Source organism: Schistocerca nitens, chromosome 1, assembly GCF_023898315.1.
Source record: "Schistocerca nitens isolate TAMUIC-IGC-003100 chromosome 1, iqSchNite1.1, whole genome shotgun sequence".
NCBI lineage: Eukaryota > Metazoa > Arthropoda > Insecta > Orthoptera > Acrididae > Schistocerca > Schistocerca nitens.
The window spans coordinates 1151697169-1151711709 of record NC_064614.1 but is presented as its reverse complement, the minus strand read 5'-3'; the positions used below and the strand labels follow the sequence as shown (position 1 = coordinate 1151711709).

Below are 14541 nucleotides of genomic sequence, written 5' to 3'. Positions count from 1 at the left end.
CTTTTGTAACTTATAAATCGAATACATTGCTCTCTAAACATTATGATTTAAGATATCCAGTTCTCAGTGGAGTACATATTAAAACGATACGTTCTTTATGAGTTTGTATCCAACAGCATTTAAAGTCTCAGTTGAAATTTAAGTGCTTTTATTTGAACGTAGCTCGCGGAAAAAAAATCGCTCGTCTAGTTGTTGGTGAATAGCAAATTGCTAAAGATGCTTTCGTAACAAGATGGAACGAAACGAGTGAAACCTAAATAAAAAATTGCAGTACAAACCAAAACTTAAAAAGCCGTATATTATTATACTGCGGAGTAATTACATACTCGTTAAGAAGTTTTACGTGTCAGTTATGTTAAGTATCTTCATTATGGCCCACGGAAATTACTATAAGTTCGAGCTGGTAAACGCCCCTTGCTTCGTGCGAATCGTAGCACACTGAAGTGGACGTTCCCACAGTTTTCGCCCCATTTTTCCTCACTGATCGTTAATTTTTCCCAAGTACCACACGTTTAGCGGGAATTAGAGGACTGGTCGACGGTCTGCAGAGCGGAACCCGCGGGGAGAGAAGGGGCTGTTATTTGTAGGTGGTCGGCCGCGAACAGAATTTCACTCCCGGAACCATCGTCATCATCATAAGTGTTCTGCCAAAAGGCAGGTTTTCATATGGTAGTTGTCCGGGCTGTCCCGTCTTCTGCCATCCTCTTCAGGGTCAAATAATTTCCTCTTCCCTTTCTGTGGTCTGTCATCTTGTATGTCCTTCTTCCTCTTAGTCTTCTCCCACAAACCAATCATTCCAAAGCATCTGGTAGCAAGCACTCCCTTATCAATGAATGTCCCAAACAGTTCTTTTTCCTTTCTCTTATAACCTTCAGCAGACATCTTCTCTCACCAACCCTTTCCAATACTCCTTCATTACTCACTCTTTCCATCCGTCTACTCCCAGAATAACAACGTATAAATCGAACATATTGCTCGGTGACTAAATAATATCTTTTACCGTACGATATCTCATTCTCAGTAGATTAGTCTATGCATTAAATTGGTACTATCCTTAAGACTTTCTATCCACTAGCATGTAGAGTCAGAGCTGAAATTTTGGCGCTGTTAAAGTAAATGAATCACAATTGTGTGTTTCCTCTCCTAAGGTAGTGCTTGGTTTTGTGCTGTGTGAACTTCTTTGCTCCTAAGAGTTTTTTATTTTTTATTTTCCATGTTTTTACTCTAGGAAGTTTTTGTTGTTGCTATGAGTCATCTTTTAGATATTAACGGAAGAAGATCACTGTCCCTAAAAGTGTTGTGTTCTTGCTCTAAAATTATATCCTTGCTCCCACAACACTTTATGGGCCCCGAATTGAACGCTTCGGGTTCTGAGACTGTTTTTCCATTTACTAGGATATTCGTAAGACTGCAAAAGTTTTGGAGTGATTGGCATAGCGCTTTAGTTGAATGATGATATTAGTCGTACAAACATTCGCAAATTGTCAAGTGAAGATAGTGGGAAATGGCAGATTCAACTTTGTTTAAAGGAACATTCTCTTTATCCGATTATAGATGGTACACGTCAGTGTCCTACATTAGAGGAAGGAGTCCGCCCCCCGTCAGCTGAGTGGTCAGTGCGACAGAATGTCAATCCTAAATCCTAAGGGCCCGGGTTCGATTCCCGGCTGGGTCGGAGGTTTTCTCCGCTCATGGACCGTGGTGTTGTGTTGTCCTAATCATCATCATTTCATCCCCATCGACGCGCAAGTCACCGAAGTGGCGTCAAATCGAAAGACTTGCACCCGGCGAACGGTCTACCTGAAGGGAGGCCATGGTCACACGACATTCACATTTTTATTAGAGGAAGGAGACGAACCGTTCGACGCATATCGGCGCTGTCAACGGCACAATGCTCAGGCAGCTCGTATCACTAGAACGGCGCTTGATGAGGAACCTGTTATTCATGCAAGAAAAACCAAAGAAATTTGGGATACTCTTCATTGCAGCGACTATACATTGTTCGTTTGTTTCTTTGAAACGTCTAAAGATGACGTCACGTCTATAACAAAACAGATGTCTCTATTTGTGAACATTTTCCATGACTTGTTCTGTGAACTGGACATAATTAGTCCAAATGCAACTTTGCCACTTTCGCTGCACTACCATCGTATTTTCGAAACATTTGGAACCGAATATCAGTTTTGCAGGTCGACCTGATATCGTGTTCCTGAATATGAGCTGATAATACAGCTTCTTATGGAGAATTTGGGTTCCAATGAGAATTCGCTAGCTACACAGGCAGCTGATGCTTTCTACGAAAAATCAAAATCCGATGAGCAGCATCAAAAACAGAAGAAATTTGCAACAGAGGGGGGTAATTCAAAGAAGAAAGATAGTCGTACGTGTCTGTATCGCAAGAAAGCTGCACATATTATCGCAAACTGCCGAAAGCAACAGTGACAGATAACAACAGTAATAATTTGAGTTCCAGTTTAAAAGTGAGCAGCGAACCAAAATACATTTCTAGCCACTAGCTCGTTGTCTCATGTTAATTTTGATAGTGCAGATTCTCTTTGATTTCGGACTCGGGCACGGCACATCATATTTAACCAAATAAACGGCATTTCGCAACATTTGAAAAGTTTCCGATTCCGCAATGTGTAGGCCTACTGACAGCTGGGAAAGAATTTATTTTTGCACATGGGACCGCCAGTATTCATACTGAAATATTCATAAACAAAAGTGCACATCTGCTTTGCTTGAAAATGTCTGATATGTACATGATGTCAGACATAAACTTTTCTCTGTCCGTTAAGCTACACAACGTGGATATAATGTGATGTATGATAACAAAGGTGTTATCATTCGACGACGTAACGAAATAGTCGCAACAGAAGACTAGTTGGTTCAGCGTACATTATGAACATGCGAGTTTTTCCTCCGGATTCACAAGTAATGATTAACTTAGCAAATTCAGAAGAACAACCACAGTGTTGGCATGAGAGACTCGGTCACCAAGATGTCATCTACGAGATGTACTCTCTCGTTTCGATATATGTTAAGTGCCCTGATACCACATCGTTTTGTGATGGATGTGTTCTTGGCAAAACCCACCGTAAAGCATTTAGCTATCTCAGAGATCGTCCACAAACTGTCAGTCATTTGATCAGTGCAGACGTTAATGGACCCATGTCTATTGACTGGTTTTCGTTGCTATGTGATTTTCAAAGATGATTATTCTCGTTTCGTTCGGATACATTTAATGTGGAATAAATATGAAGTGGCTAACAATTTGAAAATGGTTTTGAAGGAGTGTGATGCTGTTGGTCATAAGATAAAAGTATTTCGATCTGACGGTGGAGGAGAGTTTAATTGTAACATTGCAGCTGCTGTTCTACGAGACCGTGGTACTGAGTTTCGTCTTACGTGTTCAGACCATTCTGAGCAAAATGATGTTGCTGAACAAGCAAATAGACATATAGTTGAATTAGCTCGCTCAATGTTATAACTTTACCTAAATCTCGCTTCCCACGCCCGGGTTCCCGGGTTCGATTCCCGGCGGGGTCAGGGATTTTCTCTGCCTCGTGACGGCTGGGTGTTGTGTGCTGTCCTTAGGTTAGTTAGGTTTAAGTAGTTCTAAGTTCTAGGGGACTTATGACCACAGCAGCTGAGTCCCATAGTGCTCAGAGCCATTTGAACCATTTTTTGAACCTAAATCATTTTGGGCTCATGCATGTGATACAGCTGTTTTTCTACTCAATCATACTGGGAAGTCAGATGTTGAAGGTAAAACACCTTTCAAATTGTGGACTGGTAAAATGTTTAACAGTTTTAGCTATCTATGAATTTTTGGCACAAAATGCTATGTTTATTTGCCAAAGAAATTTCGTTCTAAGTTCGATGAGAAGGCTATACCTGGCCATTTCATTGGCTACGTGAATGACAAAGATGGTTACAAAGTGTGGATTCCATCAAAACATTTTGTGATGAAATTACACATTGTTGATTTTCAACTAGAAAAGCTATGTACAACTCGAAAGTCTATTGAATTGGAATTTAATTCCGTACCTGAAGAAACGAGAGAGAAAAGTGAATCTACTGTTCATCTGATTGAAGCTAGTGACCAAGAATATTCGAATGTTTCAAAATTTTAAACATGGCTGAAGCAGCAACTGTTAAAAATCTTCACGGTAAATCATAACAGCCAAACAGTTGCAGCTGTTTGGCATTTATCATTTACCGTGAATATTCGAATGTGTTACCAAATCGATGCCCACTTCGTGAAATACGTCCCCCAGTAAATTTTAGTGACTACCAATTAGGATACTACTCTCAAGAAGCAAATACATTAGTTTGCCTGACAAAAGTAATCCACGAAGAGATTGCACCAACAAACTACGACGAAGCTATGGAAAGTAGTAATTCCAATAAATGGTTTAATCCGATGAAAGAAGAAATGATGGCATTTGAAGAAAATACCTGGTACTTGGTAGAACCGCCTAGGGAAAACGTGTTATCGATAATCGATGGGCACTTTGTAGTAAACGTAAATATGATGGATCGATTGAGCGATATCGTGCTTGTTTGGATGTGCGCGGTGTGTTTATACGTGCCGGACTTGATTGTGATGTAACTTTTAGTCCAGTTGCTCGTTATGACGCCAATCGTGCTGTAATTGAGATTGCAGGAGAAGAAAATTTGAAACTTGGTCACTTCGATGTTAGACCTGCACTTTTATTTGGTGACTTGGCTACAGAAATATACATGGCACAGCCAGAAGGTTTCGATGACGGGTCAGGTCGGGTTTGTAGCCTCAAGAAATCATTGTATGGACGTAAGCAATCATTTCGTTGCTGGAATAGTAAGTTTCATTCATTCATGACAAAAAATGACTATATTAGTTCGACAGCAGATCCTTGCATTTACATTCGACAAATCAAAACAGAAAAATTGCTGATTGCTATTTATGTCGATGATGGACTTATAGCAGAAACAACTGAAAGTGCAGTGAATTCATTTATAGACATGTTAAAGTCTGAATTCAAAATAATAGGGGAATCCTTAGATTTACTTTTAGGTATGCAAATAGAACAACAAGAGTCTGGCGTGTTTATTTCACAGCGTGCATACGACAGAGAAGATTCTACATCGTTTTATCATGGCTGATTCAAAACCACTAAAAACTTCCTATGATGATGAACAATTAGACAGTGACTATGGCAATATTCTTGACAACAACATTTCTAATTGTTCGGCTGTGGGATCATTAATCTACCTGTCATGACCTACTCGTCAAGATCTCACTTATACTGTTCCAAATGTTAATCGATCTATGGGTAAACCCAGTTCTTCTGATAGGAACGCTGTAAAACGCTCTTTCAGGTATCTTCGTGGTACTGCAGACTTAGGTCTCTTCTGTCCTTCATCTGGCGATAAACGTTGTGCCCATGCTGGTGCTGATTTTGATGGCAACACTAAAACGAGACGATCAACAAGTGGTTTTGTTTCAATGACTGGCGAAACGGCTGTATCGTGGACATCTCGACTGCAGAAATCAGTTGCACTGTCCACCACTGAAGCAGAGTTCGTTGCTGCAAGTGAAGGTGCCAAGAAATTTGTATGGCTCAACAGACTGCTGTTGGAGATCATTGACAATGCAAGTGACAGTGAACTAACGAGAAACGCAGAGTTCCACAAACGTTCTAAGCACATCGAAGTATGGTATTATTTTGTGCGGGAACTCTATCAAAGCGGAGATATCAAAGTGGAATATGTATGTTCTGAAAATCAACTTGGTGACATGTTTACGAGTCCTTTAAAATCAAACAAATTTAAAGTAATGTGTACCACGATAGGACTTCGTAACTAATGTGTTTCGCCTTCTTATTTTATATTTAAAACTTGTTCAGTGCACCACTGTTTGATGTGGGGGGAAGTGTTAAAGTAAATAAATCAGAACTGTGTGTTTCCTCTCCTCTCCAAAGGTGGTGCTTGTTTTTGTCTTGTGTGAATTTCTTTGCTAATAAGAGTTTCTTTTATTTTCCATGCATTTACTCTAGGAAGTTTTAGTTGTTGCTATGAGTCATCTTTTAGATATTAAAGAAAGAAGATCCTAATTCATAAAACTGTTGTGTTGTTACTGCAAAATTTTATTCTGAATTCGCCCACAACATGTACATTCGTTTCAATGTGCGTCGAGTGAAAGAAATCTAACATTTAGTTGGTGGTGACTAGCGAATTGCCAAAGACGCGTTCTTAACAAAACGAGAGGAGCCTAAATAAAAATTTGCGACAAAAACTGAAACACATTGGTATGTTGCGGAGTAATTGCAATTCGTTGCAAAATTTTTCGTGTCAGTTATGTCAAGTATCTTCATTATGGCTCATCGAAATAACAATAAGGTCTTGCTGGTGAACGCCGCTTACTTCGTGCGAATCGTAACAAATTTAAGTGGAATTTCCCGGAGTTCCTGTCTTATTTTCCCTCCCAGAGCGTTAATTGTCCGCGAGTGGCACACGCTTACCGGGAATTACAGGATTGGTCGCCAGTCTGCAGGGCGGAACCCACGGGGGAGAGAAAGGACTGTTATTTGTAGGTGCTCGGTCGGGAACAGATTTTCACTCCCGGAATAATAACACGTCGTATAATTAATTACGGGCGCGAGCGGCGTGGCCGTAAAGATAGTGTTTTTATTAACGACGACGTTCCAGAGGCGGACAATGGTCGCGCCGCCGTCTCGCGTCTGACTGATGGCACACGTGGCCAGCGCGGCGCCTCCCACAGGACGCTCTAGCCCGGCCCCCCCGGCTGGGCGGGACCAATGGTGAGCGAGCCGGCGGCAGCGAGGAGGGTGATTGGGCGCGGCGAGGGGGGCGGGTCGCCGGCGAGCTGGTCGGGGCGGTGGCGGCGGGCGGCCGCGGCCGGCAGTACGTCTCGAGACCTCGAGCCGAGTGCGTCGACGCTGCGTGGGCGCGCGCTCGATCCGTGCACGTCGCCACGCGAGCAGCCAGCTGGGAGAGAGCGGCGGCGCATGGCCGGCTAGCGCGCCGGCTGCGATGCTGGCAGGGCCCCCCTCCGCTGGCGGAGGCCTGCAGACGCCGATGCACCACTTCCAGGCGCAGCAGCAGCAGCAGCACTCGCCGCCGCCGGCGCCCCCGCCGCCGGCCGTCAGCGTCGGGGCGTCGGCGACGACGGTGGCGTCGGCCGCCCCCGGGGGCGGCGTCGGCGTCGGCGTGACGGCGGCGCCCAGTATGAGTCCGCTGCTGCCCAGTTTCGGCTTCACGCAGGAGCAGGTGGCGTGCGTGTGCGAGGTGCTGCAGCAGTCGGGCAACATCGAGCGCCTCGGCCGCTTCCTCTGGTCGCTGCCAGCCTGCGACAAGCTGCACAAGCACGAGAGCGTGCTCAAGGCCAAGGCCATCGTCGCCTTCCACCGCGGCAACTTCAAGGAGCTGTACCGCATTCTCGAGTCGCACCAGTTCTCGCCGCACAACCACCCCAAGCTGCAGGCGCTCTGGCTGAAGGCGCACTACGTCGAGGCGGAGAAGCTGCGCGGCCGGCCCCTGGGGGCCGTCGGCAAGTACCGCGTGCGCCGCAAGTTCCCGCTGCCGCGCACCATCTGGGACGGCGAGGAGACGAGCTACTGCTTCAAGGAGAAGTCCCGCTCCGTGCTGCGCGAGTGGTACACGCACAACCCGTACCCCAGCCCGCGCGAGAAGCGCGAGCTCGCCGAGGCCACGGGGCTCACCACCACGCAGGTCTCCAACTGGTTCAAGAACCGCCGGCAGCGCGACCGTGCCGCCGAGCAGAAGGACGGGTCAGTACGCGCCGCTTTGCTCGCCTCGCTAGCTGCCCCTTTCACCATAAACAGTGATTATTTTTTTAAAAAATGACGCATCACCTTCTTTGGACAAAATCGTCACTCACTGGCTGTGTAACAAATTTTTTATCCATCTAGAATGCATTTACAGATATTTGTGAAAGTGTGTCTGGTTTCGGTTCCAGCAAAACTGAGTACTTTTATCGTTCGTGATTTCATAAGTCGTACAAAACTGTACACTACATAACTGTGCAATGTTTTGTGATACTGCTTGAACAACAATTTAGATACCGACCATTTACATATTTTACGTAACTAAACGAAAGAGGTGAAAGTAAGTGATTTCCTACCAGAATTAGGGCAACAGCAACTGCACCACCCTCACCCCTCAACGGCTTTTCTCCTGCATGACTCATGCAGCATGGACACTGGCACAGGCCATCCACTATGTCTTCTTCTCCGCTTTCACCTTTCATCGGTCCTTTGGAATGCCTTCATTTAACAACGTTGTTCTTGCTCTTAGCCTGTTCAAGCATCTCCAGGTGGAATAATCTAGAGTACCTCCCGATGTTAGACACTCAGTGCGTTATCGCCACATTTGAAGTTGGTCAAATCCAGATACTAGCTCTACACAATTGTTTTCTGGCAACGCATGGAGACATAGATAGTGCTGACGCGGAACGGAGGAAACTTCTTCTGGGTTTCAACCTAGATCTTGGTGGCTGACGGCAGTAGATGGATGTAAATGATTTAGTTCAGCATTTTTGCTTTCAGTGTCTGTAGCTATTTTACGACGTAGGACGATCTCAGGTGGTGCAATAAATCCCAAGCAATAACCTTGTCTTGTTTTGGACGTCCAGTGATCAGTATGCTACAGGAGTGACCCGTCTGCTCCACTAAGGGTGGAAGGGATGTATGCAAGAATAAGACTATAGAGAATAAACTAAACAAAGACGAAAGTAATGAGAAGTAACATAAATGAGATTCGCCAAAATTTTGAAAGTGGAGACCACTTAGTGGAAGAAGTGAAGAAATTCTGCTACGATGGAAGCAAAAAAGAGCAAACAAAGAGGATATAAGACGCACACTAGTACAGGCAAAGAGTGTATTCCTCGTTAAAAGAAATCTAGTGCATCAGTCGTAGTCTTAGTTTCACATTGTTATACGCAAATTTACATGCTGCGTCATAGAACAACACACATCTGTTCACTACGGGAGTGGATTAGGAAATAATTTCGATAGTACTGGTAAGATATATCATCTACCGTAGTACCGTCACTATTAGTAACATGTAAATATCGAAAGTCTGGCCTGGACATATATATATCACCACGTAGAATCAGAATTAGAAATAGGTAATACAGATCGCTGTGTCTACTTCATCTGACGACGTCAGGTATTGCAAATGTATGTGGATGTAGAAGCCATCCATGCTCTTTGGGTTAATGGTACACGTCTAACCTTACAAATAATAGAAATTGTCACAGGAGAGAATCCTCTCGTCAGTAGTCTACACAGGGTCAGCCCGAACTTTCCGACAAAATTTCGGAGGTTGATCAAGGTTGTTTTCAGAGTATTTTCGTATAATAGACGTGTGGTTCCCGATGGCTCGTTACGGAGTAATTACGTAATTAGTATTTATTCGCTTTATTTCCACATTTAACTTTCCTGTGACAATACGTTGACAGCAGTGAAGAAACCCTGTGATATTTAACCATTCTCGCTAGGAATGAATCGCTTTCTCCTGCGTACAGGTACAATAGTAGTGTGGCGTGGTTACTGTCGCTTCGAGAACAGATCATCATGCAGTCGCTGGGTCGGTCATCCACTGCATTCAGTGAACCCATACATGAGATGGGCATCGCCCAACTCTTCATCAGTGAACCTATCCTTACTGCTGCATTTCACCTTTAACGTACAAGTAACACTGCCAGAAAAATAAAACCCGAGGCAGAGCAGCGCAGTACTGGATCCAAGCTGAGAACGAAAAGCAAAACGGGCATCGCTGTTGTCAACAGAAACTACCGTGAGCGGGTAGAACAGGTTTGTTTTCAGACAAGGCGCACGGTATATACCGTGTGCAGGCATTTTCAGTGCAATACAGATGAAAACATTAATATTGAGTATGGAATCTAACGAAGTACAATTACTGTATAATGGGCCACCAGGGACCACTGGTCCTTATACCAAAATTCTTCGAAAATATCTCAATAACATCAAGCGACATTTACCGCTACATCCGTTGGCGGCATAATTTCTCACAGACGAAGATGCTCAACATTCGAAGACATTGCCAACATTTTCAGCTCTCTAAGACGCTCTGTGCGGTTTCCCAAGAGTGGTCATGTGCAAGTGGGCGAGGAGATCCATACGTTCCATCACATGCTTAAGTGTTAATATATTAAAGGCACTAAGACGTTTCTAAAAAATAAATAATTTAAAGGAATTTAAAATTGGACGGACATTAATACATGGAAGAATGCTTAAAAGCATATTCTCTGTTCTCTGCAGTTTCGAAGACATAACTACTTGCAATTAGTAAGGTAGTAAATTAGCAGGGTAGTAAAATTAACAGACTGTTTTGCGAAGTGATTCGTCGTCACTTCAACTTCTTCTTGAGCCCAAATTGCACTTTAGCAACTTAGTCAAAGATCTTTTATAAAAGGCTTTTTATAAAATACTTTATTGTGTGCTGGGGTCCTTTTATCAGATATTTAATATTAATTTAGGGGTGGGGCAAGCTGTTATTAAGATGTGTCAAGATCTTTGATAGTGTAGCACGATCGGTATTCTTGGCCTCGATTCTGTATCTGTACATCTTCTTTCTCATGGGCGATGCTGAAACTTTCTTCTGTATTTAGTTATACTTTCATTTATACGAGTGCTTCACATATTTCTGTAGTATATCATATTTTTTTCTAAATTCCAGATATTCATTAATTTCTCTCTATATCTTCTTGCAACGTCTAGAGGTACCCATGTAAATCTAGTTTCCACGTCCTAAGTTCTTATTTTGCCTTTCTCTTACAAAAGTATTGTCCACTCCCTACAAAGGCTGTGGGCAAATTTTCCTTCCCAGTTAATATTCGCAAATGTAAAAAGCCTAAACAAGACAGATGTAATGTTCCTCCGTTTCAGCTGTTGGTGGGAACGTTAAACTAGAATAGGGCTATAGAGAACTGCCGTGTTTAGAAAAACGGCTAATGTCTTTACGATTTGCAGAGACATTGAAGTTAGTGGTGATACAGACACAATTAATAATTTGTGAATCTGCTGCCAGTTACAGTGCTGACACTTCCAAGTAGTTGTACTTGAGAAACATGTGAGTAAAGACCAAGAGTTTATACGATGTTTTTATTCGCGGTCGTCCATACTATCAGCACTTTCCAATCAAAATTCACCCTGTTCGGTAATGTGAATTTCGGCAATCTTCGCTCCCACATACAACAATTAATATGCGAAAAGTTTCGTGCAAATTACAGGATTCGTCATATTGTCCTACCCTTATTTCCAAGAGTTCTCTTAATCTATTGCTACTGTAGTTCCTGTAATAAAAATATTATGAGTGTTAAGCTCACAAAAAACATTTCCTCTACCTTCTTATTTCACTTGTCGAGAACCTAAATTTGACATCTCAAATCATTTAGTAAACATTACAGGATTTAACGTTTAATGGATAAAACCGCTAATAATCCAGAGAAAGATATTTGATACTTCATCTTATCAGCTGAATTTTGTTGTAGTCACCATTTTCAGATTGCTTGAGTTGTACCTCACACGCCGTTTAAGGTGGATTTTAAATATTTAGGATATGTCCAGCTTATGCAAACAGATGTATTACTCTGTACTGTGTTTATATATGACACGGCCATTTGCGCGAGGTGCTCTATGGTTTTAAATATTTTAATTATGACGGACTTTCTATAATGTACTTATTTTTATCCACATGACAACTTAAGATGTGAAGATGACAGCAAAGTATGTGGAAACCGGTTGTTTTAAGTAAACAAATATTTATACGATCTTGGCTGTTGAACCGTTTTAGCAAATAAAACAGATCGCTCCTTCGGCCACAACAATATCTGAATTTTATTTCTTCTCGTCTATAGAACAATAGTTATTGGAAGTAATATTATTAATAAATAATAATCTATTTACTATAGTGTTTAACGCCGTATAGTTTCGGTGGTGTTAGCAAAATGACCATCTTTAGACCCTTGGACTTTGTTTGGTACCCTGTTCACATTTTCTTTAGTTATCAAAACAGTTCCTTCTTTTTCTTTCCGTGCATTTCCCGTTCTCCATCTCTTGGCAATTCTTTATTAGCTCCAATATATGATCTGTAATCTATTATATCGCGAATAGCAAGCAGTCTCTTCTTTTTATTTCCCGTGTCAACAAATAAATACAACTACTTAACAGAACGATTCGTCAGTGTCGACGCCAATTTCTAGCTGTCAAACACACCGCGACAATGAATTACAACTTAATCATAAAGATTAACGCGTGTCACTCGGGTTCTTGCTAGATCATCATGATTTCTAAGGCTCTGCGTAAATGACATTTGTCGGAGTTTAAGTGGTAGCCGGTATTGACGTACAGAACCAGTAGTTGCGTGGGTGGACGGTGGACAAGGTACAGGGCCTTGTTGTCACAGGCTGGGGTTCCCTAATGCTGGAGGGAGGGTCAACACGCCGTCTTCCAGGAAGCCGCGCTGCGTCACTCTCTGGGACAGGGACGGTCTCGGGTGGTCAGCTGTTCGCTGGCCCTTGCAAGTCTACTGTCAATGCGTTCGGAACACTTCAGATTTCCTATTCACGCGCGCTTGTGTGTGTGTGTGTGTGTGGGGGGGGGTTATAGGCGCACGACTACAGGGTTATCAGCACCCTAATTAGCTTCCATCAACTGACACAGTGCAGCTTAAGTTAATGAAAACTTCACTACATTTATGTTAATTCCATAGGCAAAACGAACAGTTTGACATAATGAACATCATTTTTTTAAAATCTTCATTTGCATGTTAGGACCAGTACTGTTCCGGATATGTATGAATTACTTTCCCCGTGGTGTTACTCTTGGGGAAGAAATTCTCTTTGCTGATGACAACAATATTACAATGACTCAGAAAAAAAAGGCAACTTCTTTCAGAGATAGCAAATGAAAACCTCAAGGATGTTTACAATTGGCCAATATGCAATAAAGTGATATTGAACATAAAGAAGACTTATGCGATTTTAAAGAGGAAAAATGATGCTGTTAAATTAAAGCTAGACGACACATCTATTGATTATATAACAAACGCAAAATTATGGGAATGAGTGTTGATTCTCAGTTGAAGTGGAGTAAACAGAGTGTCATCAGAATGTTAGGCCCTTAGACTTGCAGTCAGCGTTTAGCACCCAGTATCTTTTAACTACGCGCTGTCTATACGTGCGGAATTCTTCTCTGGGGAACAAACGCACAAAATATGAACACAGTTTTCAAACTACAGGTAAGAGCCATAAGAATAGTAAACATAATTTTTATTTGATCTCATTCTAAACGTCTGTTCAAAACACTGGGGATATTAACTACATTACCAGTTGTGCGTATCGAAAATAACATTGACAGTTACTGCACAAACAGCTCTCTCCATGTCCATGGAACAATATATAGACTGCACAGACGTTTACCAGCAAGGAATAACAAAAAAACTAGACAGTATTTTCTACAAAGGAATAAAATTGAATAATAAATTGCTAAAGCAGAACGAAGAGATTTCCAAAACGAACTTATTTAAGAAGGCAGTACTTGTTAAAGCAGTACATTCTATATTAAGAAGTATTGCTTAGGTAAGGCGGAGTAGGGGTTCGGTACAAAATAGCATAGGTAAATAACAATGACTATAATAATAATAAAACATCTGTCATTTGACATTACACTTTCACACTAGGTAACTTTGTTTTCTTTCTTCAAAACCTTAGTCCCCTCTGCAGTGGATAATACTTACATCTTATCCTCTTTCTGATTTCACCATCTCACTCATTATATACGGATGATGACAGTTTTTTGAGGGTGGCAAATGGGAAGCTGAAAATAGAAACCAAAGATCGTCGTTATGCTCTTGACATCAACTGATAGTGTGTGTAGTGCTACAGTATGAAACAATGTGTGTGTAGTGTGTGGCAATGCGTGCAGTGACTGGGAGTGAAAAATGAATCAGCAGAGTAGCACTAATCTCTTACATTAATAAATCATTTTTTTGCGTAACGTTAGTGTACACTAGCGATAAACCATATGAGGTAGCACCATTTTAAACGGACTGCCTTTGTATTCAGGACGGTGCAAACTCCAGTCTTCATCAGGCCATCTTGATTTAAGTTTTCCGAGATTTTCCTTAATTATTTCAGATATGTGCCGAAATAGTTCCTACTTTAAGGCCACGACCGACTACCTGTTCCATCTAATCAAAGTAGACCTATAAATTTGTAAATGCCTGCATACATGAATTTTTGTTGTCGTTAAATTTCACTACCACGAGAGCTCCATATCTTTGTAAAATTGGTCTGTAAGCGAATAAAAGTACCATACTATAGTTCTTCATGATATAGGATCCTATGGTTTCGTATTTCGTTCACACGATAGCACGCCGTGTGTGATTCTCAACAGGATTTTTCAACAATTTTACTTCGAGTTTTTCTGACGATACAGTTTTGCCAACAAGACAACGCTAAAGGCATTCATACTGTGCATGGTTAACATA

The 14541-nt window shown here is 42.0% G+C and overlaps 1 protein-coding gene across 1 annotated transcript in view; it reads left to right on the top strand.

Moving 5' to 3' along the window:
* Positions 1–7179: 7179 nt before the first annotated feature.
* The window catches only part of LOC126200001 (homeobox protein six1-like), a gene marked incomplete at its 3' end in the record, with an annotated part of 471023 nt that continues 463661 nt past the window's right edge, over positions 7180–14541 (top strand). The window contains exon 1 of the mRNA XM_049936671.1: positions 7180–7796. Within this exon, the coding sequence (XP_049792628.1) occupies positions 7234–7796 (563 nt within the window). The remainder of the gene's footprint in view (positions 7797–14541) is intronic.